We start from the raw sequence: 16183 nt of genomic DNA, 5'->3' as shown, positions 1-16183 counted from the left end.
TAACCTTCAAGCTTTAGCTTTTCAGTCCTGCAAGAAACTTAGTCAGCCATTGTGTTCTACATTTCAAGTGCTTACTAGCTATATGATTGCATTTTTATGCTTTCCTGTGTATTCTTCTTCCTCTTGCTAAATAATTCCACAGCTTTTTTCCTGACAGGCGGATATTGGAAATGACACAGGTAAGACAGTGTTTTAGATTAAAATACATCTCTGAGGTTCTAAATAAATCTATCAACCAAATTTATAAAAACATATGGATGGATTATAATCTTTCATGGCAATTACTGATATTTATTACCCTCTAACAATTTTACTAATTTATATAAAATTTATATTAAATATTAGATAAACATTTTATTACAAAAGAAGCATTTTTAAAAACCTGTCTTATTATTTATCGATATAGATGGAGTTTATGTTAGGCAAGTAACTGTGCCTTCTGTTTAAACCTTTTTTTGTTTTAAGATGTTTGTATTTGCATATTTGATGACAAAGAATTAGATTTTTTACTAATAGTAGTTAGTAATTGCATTATGAAATCAGTTTTCTTCTTAAAGCTACTTTTGTTTTCAATGAATGTTGTACCAATTTAGCTGCCTCCTGCTGTGAGATATCAGGCCTTGTGTATAAATTCATTGATCTGCATATAATCTTAAGTAATAATCTGGCAAGCAAGCAATAACAAAAAGGCTGAGTAGACAATAACTATGTATTCTGGCTGCAAAAATTAACATCTAAGAGTCTACTGTCTTCTGTGTTCTTCAATAAGCATGGGGTTTTGTGCATTTACTTACATAGTTTCATCATATTAGAAAGAAATTACATATAAATCTTTATATTTAGAATGTTTTTGCTCTCTCACATGACTGCCACAAGGAAACAAAAGGTGATGTCATTATATCCATTCACAGTATGAAGTAGTATGGACTCCAAGCAAAAACTCCTAGATTGCCTAGATCATGTTTTATAAGGAATTAATTCTTTACAGCTACATAAACAAGTGATGTGAGCTGTAAGTGTGTTGTAAAACATAATCACTTTTTGGAAGTTGATTTTAAAACTGCTGGTGTGGAAAACAGTCTGTAAGAGGACATATAGTCAAATGGTTTAGTTCATTTTGTGACAAGATTCTTTTACATCACATTCTAAGGAATAGTTGGGTGTTTTTTGGTTCTGTTTTTTTGTGGGTTTTTTTTGGTGTGTGGTTTTTGGTGTTCAGTTTTTGGATTTTTAAATTATTTTTCAAAGGGAAACTAAATGAGAAAGATGAAAACAAAGGTGCAATCAGTTTTTACTCTGATTCATACTGAATTGTGTAATTACAGGTCTGTGTAGACCTATGAAGGATTCAAGATGACCAGAACATATTGTATTAATCTGACCACAAGAACTGAAAAGCTTAAAACAAAAGCACATTCAGATTTATTAAGGCATTTCAAGGACCAGTTCTGTAAATTAAGCAGGAATACTTCTTAGCAACTGCTGATGAAAACATGTTGTTTTCTTTTGTATGATTTTAGCTTTAGGAAAGTTAAGCATATACAGGAAATAAAGAGTGAGCATGAAGAGATGGAATCAGTATGTTTAGGGTTTCAAATTTCATGTCATGGCGAATAAGGCGGTGGTGACTGTTCTGCAGCAATTTTGTCATAAGCTGGTGGAGCATCAGGTACCTAAGGTAAGGAAAATGGGTGTGAAAGATCAAAAAAAAATCCCAACTGAGTTAAAAGAAAAATGACAAGAAAATTATATTTAACACACAGCAAGCTATTTACCACCATATTAGAAACATTTCTATGACTTAAAGAAGCTGAGCTTGTTCATTGTGTCTATTAAGGTTACTTGTTTGGCAGTATGTTTTCTGGTTTTGCATCAGATTCACTTTATTGCTATTGCTTATCCAAAGAGACAATTTTTGGTGTTATAAAGGCAGGAATATTTTTCTTATATATATGAGAGGTTTTCAGATTGATAATTCAGACAAATAAGCTTTTTCTTTAAGAGTCTTGATGCAGGCATGTTGTCTTATTTCCAGTGGTAAAAATTTGAGCAGCTTATTTAAAATTGTTCAAAGTTAGCTTCTTCTTGATTCTAAAGCAATTTAAACACAGCCATTTATATATACTTATCACTTAATTTACCTTTTTGGAAACTGAAAGTTTAAATGTTTGTCTTTCCATAATGATTAGAAGAGCTACCACATTGAAATTTTATAAAGTTCCCTGGTAATGCTTGTCAGAGTAAAGTATACCAGACACAATCCATTTGTTGTTCGTCAGAATGGTAGATAATCAATTACAGAGGTGTTTGAGGTTTTTCAGCATGTTTCAGCATTCAGGTGTTGCATCATTCTAATAGATTGCAAAATGATCATACAATTTAAGAATAAATGTAAATTAAAGAAAATAACTTTTAAAATAAGCATTCTAAATAGTAGATTTAATTTTTTTTTATTATTATTTTTCACAGTACAATTTTTTTCAAATACTACTTTCTAAGTTGATATTGAGGCAATGGAGACTCAAAGTAAGAGAGAATACACCAAGGGAGAAATCATTAAGTCTCTATTTAACAATATTATCTCCCTATGTCTTACTCAGTTTTAAGTGAGATCTTGATTGCAACTTACCACAGAATTAAAGTCTCTGTAGTCCTGCAGAGCCATTTTGCAGTCCAGTATTTCTCCCCCACCTACCACGTTTCGTATTGTACTCACACTAGAACTTTTGCTCTGTGACACATCATAAAGAAATATGGGGAAGGTGAAAGGAAGAAGAGACTGTGAGGTTGGAGCAAAATTTGACAGCACATAAACAGAATGTATTAGAATCTGGGGTTAGATGCAATGCAAGTAGGAAAGATACTGTACCTAACACTTTTTGCTGTCTCTGCTGATACGTATTCTCTCTCTCCTGTGTATTCCAATTACATTGCCAGAAAAATAAGTACCACATTTTTTAGGTCCCAAACTGATGTAGGAATCTTATGTACCCAAATGCCTTCTCTTTTTTATGCCATCCATTTCTTTCTTTAGTTCCCAACCTTTCTGTTTTCCAGTTTTTCAACATTTTTTTTATATATATATTCTGTACCAGTTCTCTCCTAGCCAAAAATAGCTAAGAAAAATAGGATTTTCAAAACCAGAGGATAGCAATCTGTGATGAGAAGGAATTAAAAAACAGATTATGCTTTTTTTGTCAGGATATACAAAGCAGGTATCTGCTTTGATTTTTGAAGGGATTATTTGAGTATTACCTTCATTTTTGCAACGTTTCACTATGGAAGTTCAGTTTTTAGATATTCTGCCAGTTGATATATATAATTGGATAGATAACTGAATACTTGGATAGAAAGAGAGTGGGACAAAGTTACCAGAAACAGCAAGGAAATGGATTTGCTGACTTAGATGAGAGCTTTGCTGCATTTTTAGTTCCAGATAGTTACTTTACATATTCTTCAAAATATTAGGATAAAGAAAAGATACTGTAAAACATATATTTGGATAAAGCTTTGTCCTGGTTTCAGCTGGAGTAAAGTTCATTTTCACTTGAACAGCTGGTACAGTGCTTTGTTTTGGATTCATTATGAGACTAATGCTGATAACACAGTGATGATTTGGGTTTTGTTCAGTAGCTCTTGCACTAATTCAAAGACTTTTCGGTGGCTCACGGTCTGCCACACAGTGGGTGCAGAAGAAACTGGGACAGCTCATGGCTAGGACGCCTGACCTGGACTAGCCAAAGAGATATTCCACACCAGAAACATCACACTCAGTGTATGAGTAAGGGATTTTGCTGGGAGGGGCTGATTGGTGTTCAGGAATGAGGTGGACATTAATTGGGAGTGGTGAGAAACTGTATTGGGCATCACTTGTTCATTTGGGGTTTACTGCTCTCTTTCTCTCCTTTTCATTATTATGATTATTAGTAGTAGATGATTATATTTCGTTTCAGTTTTTTGAGCTGTTCTTATCTCAGCCTGTAAAGTTCACCTTTTCTTTTCAGTTCTCCTCCACGCTGGGGTGGCAGCAGGAAGTAAGCAAGTGTCTACATAGTGATTAATTGCTGTATGAGGTTAAACCATAAGAAGCTTTCACTTTGAAGAATTAAAAAAGACCTCTCTTTCATAGGAGAGGGAGCAAAACTTCAAAAATAAAGCTTTGGTACTTCTAACAACAGATGTTATGAGAAGGTTTATACCTTTTAAAAAATATTTTCTAATAAGACACAAATGAAAGTATTTTTAAAGTAGTTTTAAGAAAACAAATCTCAAACCCATGTCACTTTTTCTGTAAATCTTAAAACTGCAAGTCAAATTTTATATGGATGAATCACACATCACCCATATGCAAGCATATTTACCTACTTGTAACAGTTATTTTTCTCCTCTGCTTCCTAGATTTACTCTAATCGTATCTTATTTAGGGGTAAATCTTATGAACAGTGAATGTATTACTTTTATTTAAATGACGCGACAAAGAACATCTCTTTGTTTTGTGTAAATATAAAGGGAATGCTTCCTACAAATAATTTTTTAATTGATGTGTTGTACAAAATTGGGCAACTGGTTTCATGTCCCTTTTCTTCTAGTTCCCCTTACCCCTTTGTCTGACTGGCAAGTTCTTCAGGACAGGTTGTGTTTCATATTGTGTGGTTTTGTCTGTGATATATGCCAGTGTAAATACTGCTTGAGATAATGATGTCCTGTTACAGATTTGATGTTCTCTGCTTTAATGTAATGCAAATCAAGGTAATATATTGTCAAAATAATAGCATGAGAGAAAATGAACTGCTACACTTACCCGCAGACTTTTGTAACCACTACGTCTTTTGTAATACCAGCAGCCAAAGACAAGCAAAATTGCCAGCACCAAAATGAAAAGTCCAATACCCAGAGCTCTGTTGGGAAAGCAAAACAAAGTAATTTGCACTACAACTGGATTCATCCTCCTGGGAGCAAGAACAGTTAGACCAAAAGTTTGTGTCAGCATCCTTTTGTCAGAGGAAGGCATGGAGTAGAATTTACCTCATAAAATAGGCAATATTCAGCCAGTTTCTGTAGATTTCGCTGTTAGCTAATTTCTCTACCAAGTTCTTAAACATTTTAACAATATATTTCTTTGAAAATAATTATCTACCAATGACTACTGATTCCAAAAACATACCTGTCTGTAAATCTAGCAAATCACAGCATTGTGATATTGCAGTTGAATGTGAAATGAATTAAATGGCGCATCCACAATGATGCAGCTCATGTCCATTTGCTAAATTTCTCTAGGCTGCAAGTATTTAAAATGTATCCTAATTGCATCATATTGCAACAACTTCTAATGACAGAAGGGGTTTTTTGATACATAAAACACATTACAACCTTTAAACATGGCTAAGAAACTCTGAATTATTCATAAAGACCTCTATAAGGATTTAGTTCTTGCATGACATACTAGGCACAGTATTGGTGTCACTGGGTCATTGTAGGGAAAATATGCTTTGCAAATTGTGCTGTGAAATATTCTTCCCACTGCTCACTGGAGACTTGGCAAAAGCAGCACAGTTCTACTCTATGTCAAAAAGCAAGCTGACAAAGTAATTTCAAATTTCCTAGTGGCAAAACCTCTTCCTTTGGTGTTAATATCTTCCCTGTTGAGACGTAGCAAATTCATTCCCCATTTTTTTTATTCTTTGTCTGTTTAGGAGAAGAAGAATATATGAAATGAGTAAAGGGAAGAGTATGGGGGAAAAAATTACTATGTGAGTCATGATAAACCCATTCTAACATACTTCTGTATATTATGCCTAGTTGCCTTTCAGTAATTACCCCAGGCTTTTTCATTGGGACTGAGTAGTGGCGTTATGTGACTTACCAGAGAGTTTTTATATCTATTTGCTGCCATTTTCATTAACCCCAAGTCTCATGAAGGAGTATTTTTTTGTGAACTAAAAAGCCTGAAAGGATGCAGGCAGATTTGTGGGGCAGAACAGGCTGCTTTTTTTGTCTGAACTTCCTGTGTGCTATTTGAAACGTGAAGTCCCTTGGAGACAAAGGTATTTTCTTTTTCTCAAGTACATGGATCTTGTAAGCTGCTCCCACCTTTTGAAGACTTTATGTGGCCTGCAGGCCTGTTTAGCCCAAGAACAGAGCTCACAGCAGTCACTTTCTGATGCAGCCAAAGTTGTGAGATGGCTCCACTGGTTTTGCTACTCTTGTCAGCCCAATTCAAACTAGGAGGGGACTACCTCTCCAGGCAGCTGGTGCCCTCTCTACATTTTTAGATTTTCTACTTGTCACTTGTGTTGTTTTAGATGTCCATTAGCCTGTATGCCCCCAGAATGTATGTTCTGGAGCTGGTACTTGTGACTGCAAATTCACCATCTAACTCCTTCCCTAACTACTCAGAGGCTAGTATGGGAAGTGTGTATCTGATTTCTTGCAATTCCAGTTAAAGCTGAAGTTGTGCTGCTAGGAATCTGGGCTCCTATCTAGAATACTTCTGGCACTGGAAGGAGAGTGTCACTTTTGCATATCTAGAAACTGATTACAGCTGCCGCCACTAGAATTCACAGCATAGAGGTGAGCATTCCTAGTTTCAAGCGCTGAAACATGACAAGCCAGCGCCTTTTTTTTTTTTTTTTTTTTTTTTTTTTTTTTTTTTTTTTTTTTTTTTTTTTTTTTTGTAAGGGACTGAACTGCTTTGGATGGACTATTAGAGAGCTTTCCCCTTTGTTTATGCTTTTTGTCATGGCTGATGGAGAACCAACTGTCTTGCAGTATGAATGTTTGAAGCAAGTATAGATATCCCCCACACACTGGAATTACTTGTCTTACGTAATAAAACATAACCAGTTGGGTGGTATCTCCAACAGTCCCAGACCAAACATATTTTATTATAATTCAAAGGTAAAAAAATTTTTTTTTGGCAAAATATTGCCAGAAGCAACTTGGGAGTCATATTTGCATGGCATTGATGTATTTCCCTTTATTTTTTTACCATTTCTCTGGGAACAGAGAATGAGACAACGTCCGTTTGAGGTTCCCAAGAGAGGTCTGTGAATCTAGAGATTTAGTATACAGATCACCGTGCAACAGCCTGAAAAGTAAATTCTAAATAATCCTCAATAAACCTGGCAAAGGCTAAAGACTTGTGATCATATGATTTAAATCTAGATTTAACTCTAGATTCTTGAATTCTGCAGTTCAGATTTTTCTTAACATTGAGGGCTGTTTAAGATTGCGCTAGGACAAACATTAGTGAGAACTATAAGATAGTTAAAAGACACTCCATGTATGTACAACAGTGGCTTTTTTTGATACAATTTTCTGGATTTCTTTCAATGCAAATTCTTTCACCAGCTTACATGCTAACATAGGATTTGATTTATGCTTACTCTTCTGCTGCAAAATAGGTGTGTCCTTTCCCTCTGACATAGTTGCCATCCAGGTGGTTATATCTTCTGGGCATTTTGTGAGGTTGGTCCTGCTCAAACCTATATGGTAGAAACACAGTGTGCCAGTGTGATAAATAATTTGTTCCCTTTAAAGGAACAAAAATAATATTTTCAGCTTCTTTGTTTTAATGGGAGCATTTTAGAGGGCAGGATAATCTGATATCTTCAGAATCAAGTAGATCCATAACACAGCAACTGTCCCAATTTAGGATAAAGCTCAAACCATAACTATAGTCTACATATTAGTATCACCACTGATATCAAGATGTTTGCAACTCAGTGTAACAGAGTTTGCAGAATTTGATGTGATCTGTTTAGGTACCAAGTGATGGCAGAGTTCTGAAGCAAAATCTAGAATATAGAAAAAAAGGCAATTTACCTGGACAAGAAAAACTATTGAGAAGAAAAACTATTTTTCTTACAAATAGTTGTCCTTCTATTCAGTTATCCCCTGCGAACACTCAGGGAGACAGGTTTTCAGTCACTGGAGACTCTCAGAGATCTGTTGAATTTCAAATGGGAATACTGATTTGTCTGCTGACAATCTAAACTCTGGTGTGTCAGGAATTTATATTACAATCTTTATTGCTAGTCTTAAGGTGATAATCAGAGCTGTATGAACTGTTAAAAATCTATTCTATCAAATATAGTGAAGAAGAAATCCATACATAATCATATTTCTGTAAAGTGGAGGGCACAACAGATGCTACTTGATAGTATCCCACTAGTCTACCTAACCTGTACAGGTAAATTATAAAACACAATTACTTTACTGAAGAGTATTCTAGTTGATGGAAAAAAACATTTTCAGTTTACTTAGAGACAATCAAGCCTCTTCTAAAGCATAATTTTTAAACAAAGCTAAAATTTTTGTGTAAAACAAAAAATACATAAATCTTACCTCCTTCAGATGTGTATTCTGTCTGTTAACTGAAGGCATATGCAGCTTTCTTTGGCTTGGTCTGTTTTTTTCTCCTTTGATCTGTCCTCTTATGACTATCACGAGTTTAAATTCCTTTCAGTACAGCTTCTGAATGCATTAATTAGCATGAAAGGGACAAGAAGACAACTTCTCATTTTCTTCTGCATCCTTCCCTCTTAAAAAGCAGCAGAAAAATCTGTTATTTCTTGATTAATTACATGTGCTCTGAGAGTCAGCCCAACATCTTTTTACCTGCCCAAGCTTCTAGAGTGGGCAGACTGTTCCTAGATTCAAACATGTTTTCATCAAAGTAAAGCTGCTTACTTTGTTGTAGAGGACTGGAATTTTTGCATGTATTTACTATAACTTTGTTTATACACACTTTTTGCACCGTTTTAACACTGCGCAAACTAGTATATGTGGACCAAAACTCATTACCCTGTGACAGAAGTATCTTAGATTAAGGTAAATACAGTTTAAATTCTATACTGAGAAGCAAATACTGCAACAAAAAGAGTGTCTGTCCCACGACTGCAGAACTAATGAAGCCTGGCCTTTGCCTGTGCTAACACTGTAGTAATTCAATTTACAAGGTCAGGAAAGAAATGGCAGTCTCTGATTCAGAAATCTGGGTACTGTGATATACCAGCAGTCAGTTTTGCCAAAAGAGTAAGGAGATAAAAGAACCATGTTCTGCTTGTCATTCATCCTAATGAATTATTAACCTGAGCTTCTCTGTCCCTCTACAGATTTTTTAAATTTGAAGGATTAAGCACTTTTAAGTTTTCACTTGCCTTTGAAGCTGTGCACTGGGCTCTAAATATGGTGAAAATGGCTGAGAGACTCAAAAGAAAATAGGAAAGAACAGATAATGTGAGTGACCAACATCCATTTCTTTAGGAAGTCAGATAAAAAGAATTAACATCAGTATGTTTTAGCTAGTGTGGGGATGCTTCTGTATTTTTCCTAATTATGGTAAAAATCTGACCTGTCTTTTATGTTTTTCCATGGTAGTGCCTAGTGACTGGGCCAGAGGCAGTGAGCACAGACTGAAACACAGGCTGGGCTCTCTGAACATCAGAAAACTGTTTTTTTCTGTGAGGATGACTGGGCACTGGCACAGGTTGCCCAAAAGGTTTGTCGAGTCTTCCCTATTGGAAATCTGCAAAAGCCACCTGGACATAGTCACAGGTAACCAGGTCCAAGGGGCTCTGCTGCAGCAGGGGGTTAGACCACAGGACCTCCAGAAGTGCCCTCCAAAGTCAGTCATTCTGTGATTAGTGCCAGAAGGATCTAGTTGGTTTTGCTAGACCCATTAAATTTTGAAGCAACACAGTTTTTACAGAGGAAAAGATAAAAGGCACAGGAAGAATGAACAGGGAGGAGCATAAACTAGCTAATTTGGGCAAATTAACCCAGACAAACTCAACAGGAATTTCAAAGGTGAAGGAGGTGCAGGGAAGTTTCTGTAAATATCCGTGTGCGTAAAACTATAAGTGGACACTATCAAGGTCTGTCAAGTTCCCAAGAAATATGCCAGCTCCTGTGCACTCTAAAAATGTTGTGAAGTTCCATATTAAATCATGTGTTTTCCTTAAGAAAAGCTTCACTTCTGGAAGAGCATAACTGAGGGGCACTGCTTGATCTTGTGAGAATCAAAACACTAATAAAGAAAATCCATGTGATTTCTTTCATGTAGCAAAAACCAGTCTCTGACCCTTACTTGCCTCAAGTGATGTGTGGAGTAAAATGTCAAGTGCTTGAATATTATGTGTTCTGAATGAATCTCTTGTTAGTAGTTTAACAAGAAAGGGGGAAAAATAACAACTTTGTTATGAATCTGTGGTGCTATCTGGAATGTAAATGCAGAATGCTGCTATTGAGGAGTTGTATGGATGAGGAGATGAAACACCACATCCTGCTTCTGATCTCAAACTTTTTGCAAAATCTTATTCTCTGATGTCATGCTGATAACTCTATCAGTGTAAAGTCACTGGAATTGACATGGATTGCAAAGGTGTTACCTTTTCAAAGACAACTTTCCAGGAGAAGAGGATGAAAGAGGAGTACTTTGGAGAAACCCCTATGTAATCCAATTTTTTTCTGATTGCCAAACCTTTGGCAAATCCAGCACATTCTGATGAATCTTGGTGAAAGATAGGAAATTGATGCTTTTGGTGTATCTGAAAATAACAGGCCTGACTATTCTTTGAAAAAGAATAGCTGTTCATTGGGTTTGTGCTGTTGACAATTACAATTTCGTCTTTCTAGAACAAGATCCTGGGATTTTTATTCATTTACTTTCTTTAATTGATAATTATTTTTGTCTGACATTTAAGGCTTCCTACAGCACACAGTAAAAAAAAAAAAACAACCAACCCATAAGTACCTTGACAACTGACTTAATAAAGATTTTAGTTTTGAGTTTTATGGGAAATTCAATGGAAATTCACTGCTAAATCTACATTACAAGTAACACAGGACAGTACGAGAAAATAAAGAATTACATCCCTTTCAGTTTGTCCTAAGCATCCTTAGATGCTTAAGTCTCTCCATGGTTTGGGAACTTACTTTGAAGGAGGTATTGTCTGACTTCCAGGCTGAAGAGTTCCACTATAGGCCAGATTTGAAGCTTTTTGAAAAGAAGCTGTTCCCCAACTTGCTCCTACCTTGAATGCAGGCCCCTCCAGGGAGCAACATGTCCTGTAGACTGCCTTGCACAAACACCATAAATATACTCATCCTGAAAGCCTGGTTCATGACACAAACTTCCTCCTCAAGTAATTTCCAAATGAAGCTGTGGTCCTTACTGTCAGACCCATCTCCCTCTGCTCCATCTCTGAATCTTACAGTAAAGAAGGAATGGTAGTCTTAATCCTGTCAAAGCTGTGCCAAGAGGGTGCCATGATTACAGTGGTGCTTTTGTTACTCCACCATGTTTTTCTAAAAAAATATGTTTGAACAGCTTTCTGGCAGTTTTCCTTTGCTTCCACTTTGTCTGTGGTAAATTGGAGGTTCTGAGCCCAGGGGATTGTTCAGATTTGTGGGACTTTCTTCAGGAGAGGCAGGATGATCAACCATGGGTGAAAAACTTTTGCATGCAGTTGGGTGCTATCAAGGTGAGGTTGAGTTATGACTTCCCTTGCATGTAATTTCAGGAGACCATACCTGGATTCAAGAGAATGGCAGTGTTCTTTCTACAGCTCCCAATCCTGTTTCCACCAGTAATTTGCTAACTGTTTTAGGGTGAGAACTCCTTACAGGTGGGCTACTGATTTAGGCCTGTGAGGCCATCTCTTGAAGAAAATTAGTATAGTCAACACTCACTACTTTCTTACAACATGGATCAAAGGAGTCCTTGGAATAGGTTGCTCAGGGAGGTGGTAGTCACCATCCCTGAAGATGTTTCAGGGGTGTGTGGGACCTGGCACTGGGTGACATGGTTTGCATTTAGACATGGCAGTGGCAGTGCTGCGTGGATGGTTGGAGTTGATGATATTAAAGGTCTCTTCCAACTTTGATGATTCTATGATTCTAAGTAATCCCTGTATTAATAGTCCAGTGAAATTTAACATGAAGTATTTTACTTCAGCTGCAGCTGAAGTAAAAGCAGTTCCAAAATCAATGCAAACACTGAGTACTTGAGCTCTGGACATGAGGGGAGCAGACTTCAGGCTGCTCAGGGAATCTGCAAATAAAGGTAGCCTGGGAAAATAGTTCTATAGATGCTGGGGTCTCTTAGTGCTGGTCCCATTTTAAGCAGCCCTCTAAGGGCACAGGAGGAGGCAATTCTCAAATGTCAGAAGTTGAACAGGTGAGGCAGAAGATGGCTTGGTTGAGCAGGAATTTTCTTTGGGAGGTAGAGACAGAAAAAGGTGTAGGTCCAGCAGAAGCAAGTTCAGGTGACATGGAAGGAATACAGACATGCTGCACGTCACTGTAGGGAGAAAATTTGAGCAGCCAAAGCTCAGCTGGAGGTGAAGCTGGTCACAACTGAGGGGTACAACAAAAAGAGCTTTTTCAAATATATTAATGGCAAAAAGCAGTGTAGAAATAACACCAGCCTGTTACAGGATGAAGACAGTAATTTTGCAAATAGGGACATGGACAAGGCAGAAATGTTTAATGCTTTCTTTCCCTCTACTTTCAATACCAATAAGGCACTAAGGGGACCCTGCTTCCTGGAGCTGGAGGACCATGACTGTGAGAATGAGCAGCTCCCAGATGACCCTGAACTTGTACAAAATGCCCAGCACTCAGCTGAATAAACACATCATGTGATGGGTGATCAACTGGCTGATGGGTCAGTTGATCATTGATTACAGTGAATGGGGTGACATCAGACTGGGGACAGGTCACTAGTGAGGTTCCACAGGGCTCCATCTTAGGGCTGGTGCTCTTCAACATCTTCGTAAATTACTTGGATGCCAGACTTGAACACTAAGTTTGCTGAAGACATTGAATTGGGAGGAGCTGTGGACTTCATTGAAGGTAGAGAGGCCCTGCAGGGCAACCTCGACAAATTGCAAGTCACCAAACAAATGAAGTTTAACAAGGGAAGGTGTCAGATTCTAGACCTGAGAGGAGACAACCCTGGGTGTGTGTATAGGCCAGGGAATGAGGCTGAAGACCAGCACTGCAGGAAGAGACCTGGGGGTCCTGGTCACTGGCAAGTTGAACATGAGCCAGCAGTGCCCTGGCAGCTAGGAAGGCCAACCCTGTCCTGGGGACATCAGGCCCAGCGTTGCCAGCCAGGCAAGGGAGGGGATTGTCCCACTCTCCTCTGAGCTGGGGCAGCCTCACCTGCAGTGCTGGGGGCAGTTCTGGGTGCCACAATATAAGAGAGATATAAAACTATTGCCCAAAGGAGGTCAATGAAGATGATGACCGGTCTGGAGGGGAAGCCATGTGAGCAGTGGCTGAAATCACTCAGTGTGTTCAGCTTGGCAGTGAGGAGCCTGAGAGGAGATCTCATTGTGGTCTTCAGCATCCTCATGAGGGGAAGAGGAGGGGCAGACACTGGTCTCTTCTCTATGGCGACAATGACAGGACCAGAGAAAATGGCCTGAAGTTGTGTCAGGGGAGATTTAGGTTGGATATCACAAAAATGTTCTTTACTTGGAGGGTATCTGGGCACTGGAACAGGCTCCCCAGGGAAGTGGTCAGAGCACCAAGCCTGACAGAGTTCAAGAAGCATTCAGACAACACTCTCAGGCACATGATGTGACTCTTTGGAGGGTCAGGACTTGAACTTTGATGATCCTGACTGAGCCTTTCCAAATGAGGATATCCCACAACTGATTCTATAATTTGACTTCTTTTGTACCATTAAACAGATACATAGCAACAAGATGACAGAGTGTCCAAGTGATTAATACTACTTAGTGCATTTAGCAAAGAAAACAAAAGTATGACTTTTCATTTCTCACAAGATCCTGTTCAGGCTGGTGAGAACCAGGGGAAATCTCTGAGTCCTGACAGAGCAGTTCTGAGCTCAGACTGGTCTGCTCAGGACTTCGCCCAGTCAGGCTGTGAAAGCCGCAAGGATGTCATCAGCCCGACCATGCAGACCATGTCTGTGCTGCTGGGCTGTCCTCATGGCTTCTGCCTGAGCTCCTTGTGTTTCAGCTTTGATGCTGCCTCACCCTCATAGCATGCACTGCTGTGAACAGCCCAGCTGCATCTCCTCCATTTCACCTCTGTTCCTCCTGTTGGTGCCCCCAAAGCTGCCGCTCCCCCTGGCTGAACCAGCCCTGGTTCCATGGCCTGTCATGATCCTCTGCTGAGCTCAGTCATCTTTGTCAACTTCTTTCCTGTGCTTGCTGCTCCAAAATGTACACACAGCTGTGGAACAGAGTGGAATAATCACCTCCCTTGACCTATTCCTTGTGCCCCTGTTCTTCCAGCACAGCATGTCACTAAGTCCGTTCTTTACTGCCCGTGTCAAACATCAGGACATGCCAAAATAAACTGGCGACAGGGCTTGTAAATAAAATACAGAATTTTAACAGAATGCCAGAGGTGGAAACTGGATCTATTAAACATTTCCCTGTTCTTCCCACCTCCAGCAATACCACTGCCATTTTGTAAAATGAAGAGTTATTTTAAGTAGTGGAACACTGCAGAAGACTGAAGATCAATACTAGAAAAATCTAAAATTTTCAATTGATAAGTTTGAAAAGGATTTTGTCAGGTATTTCAGAGCCTTACTAAAAGACTTTCCACACTCAGGTGTGTTCCTTCCAATATGTGTTCTTCAATCAAGCCCTCACAGGTAGCTGATTTATTAATGGTTCAGCTGATCCCCTCTAAGTTAAATTAAATTTTTGAAATACTTGTTCTTATGAGACAATAAGTAATTATTTCAGATAAGAGATTTATGTAAGTCTTGGCTTCACAGAAGAAGTGTTTCAATGGTGAAAATTTCTGAAGTTTATAAGTAGGGTAGATGTGATTTCCGTAAGAGTTTGAAGACTTTAAAGTGCTATGTGTTTTTCCTTTCACTGTTTTCTTTCTAAATGTTATTCAGCCTTTTCTCCCTTAAATTCTGTCTTTCCCTGATAGAATAAAATTACAAAAACCCAGGTGTTTGGATACAGACTCTTTTTTATTCTTATAGAGTGTTTAGTCAAAGTATTTGCCTTAGGATAATTGGAGTGTGGGACTGAAGGGGACCTCAGGAAGTAATCTAGTCCATTCTACTACTCTGAAGGACATATATTTAGATCCTTGATCGTGTGTTACCTATTCTCTGATATCTCAGTGTTTTCATATTCTCCCCATAGCCTGCATGTGAAGCTTTTCCCCTGTTATATTACTGCCTTTCTGTGAATTATATCAATTACCTGTTGTCTTAACAAGGAAAGGAATTAACCATATTTTCTTTATCTCAGCCTATTATGGATTTGAAGGCTGTTTTCATGCCCTGTAAAAATTTATGTCTTCTGAAATTTATTTCTTATACTTTTTCCTTAGACTGTTTTCTTAATTTTCTCATTTACGTTCCTCTTAATTCTTTGCAACTAACATACTTCTTCCAGTTAAAGCCTTGGAAGCATCATCATCTCCTGTGTGTTACCATAACACAGAAAGACATTTATTATTTTTAATATTTTAATTTTACTATTTTTAATATGGTTGCATTTGGGATTCTTACTCAGTTTAAAGTCCACTGTAGTCTTTGGTCTTCCTCTACTATTCATTAATCCTTCTTCATTTTGTTTGGGTGTATTTTGCTTTTTACTTCTGATCTTTAGGACTGCATTTCTCTCTACTGTATTCTATTACTCATATAACTTGTACCTTTTATCAGGTTTATTTATTTATCATATTCCAGCACTGCAAACCTTTAAGCTCAGAACTGTATTCATTTACTTGTGCTTTCAGATCCAACTTGTTTACTGAAAATACTGGGCACTGCTTCCCCAAGTAAACATTCGTGAGTTGATGCCTCTTCCTCTTTTTTAATGATAGCTGCAGTCTGCATTTGGGGGTAGAGTTTCTATTTGCACACCTGCTTCATGGCAATTTAATTCAGACTATGGTTTCCCTAGTTCGTTTAGCATGCCCTCGTGGGGCTCTACTGAAGACTTGCATAGTCAAAATGCAAGTTCAATATCAAAATAATATGGTAATGGTTACTGCTCTAGTTTACGTGTAAATTAATTACTTTCTTCCTTTGTTTCAAACATTCCTACCCAAAACTTCTGTTGTTTTGTAAATACTAATAATAGTGAGTTTGGCAAAAATAAAACACTTCCATATGTCCTGAAGTGCTGTCAGACATCTCATATAGTCACACCACTACATTGTGCTC

At 37.9% G+C, this 16183-nt stretch overlaps 1 protein-coding gene across 1 annotated transcript; it reads right to left on the bottom strand.

The window, feature by feature from the left end:
• Positions 1–1587: 1587 nt before the first annotated feature.
• MLANA (melan-A) lies at positions 1588–8398 on the bottom strand. The gene is made up of 5 exons (XM_083883813.1): positions 8347–8398; positions 7386–7484; positions 4802–4898; positions 2630–2731; positions 1588–1673 (listed from the first exon to the last, which is right to left on the bottom strand). Exons 2-5 carry the CDS (start codon positions 7457–7459, stop codon positions 1605–1607), a joined length of 342 nt encoding a protein of 113 aa, XP_083739939.1. The 5' UTR covers positions 7460–7484; positions 8347–8398; the 3' UTR covers positions 1588–1604.
• Positions 8399–16183: the final 7785 nt, after the last annotated feature.

Source organism: Zosterops lateralis, assembly GCF_965231275.1.
Source record: "Zosterops lateralis genome assembly, chromosome: Z".
Taxonomy (NCBI): Eukaryota; Metazoa; Chordata; class Aves; order Passeriformes; family Zosteropidae; genus Zosterops; species Zosterops lateralis.
This window is presented reverse-complemented; position numbering and strand designations above follow the sequence as displayed.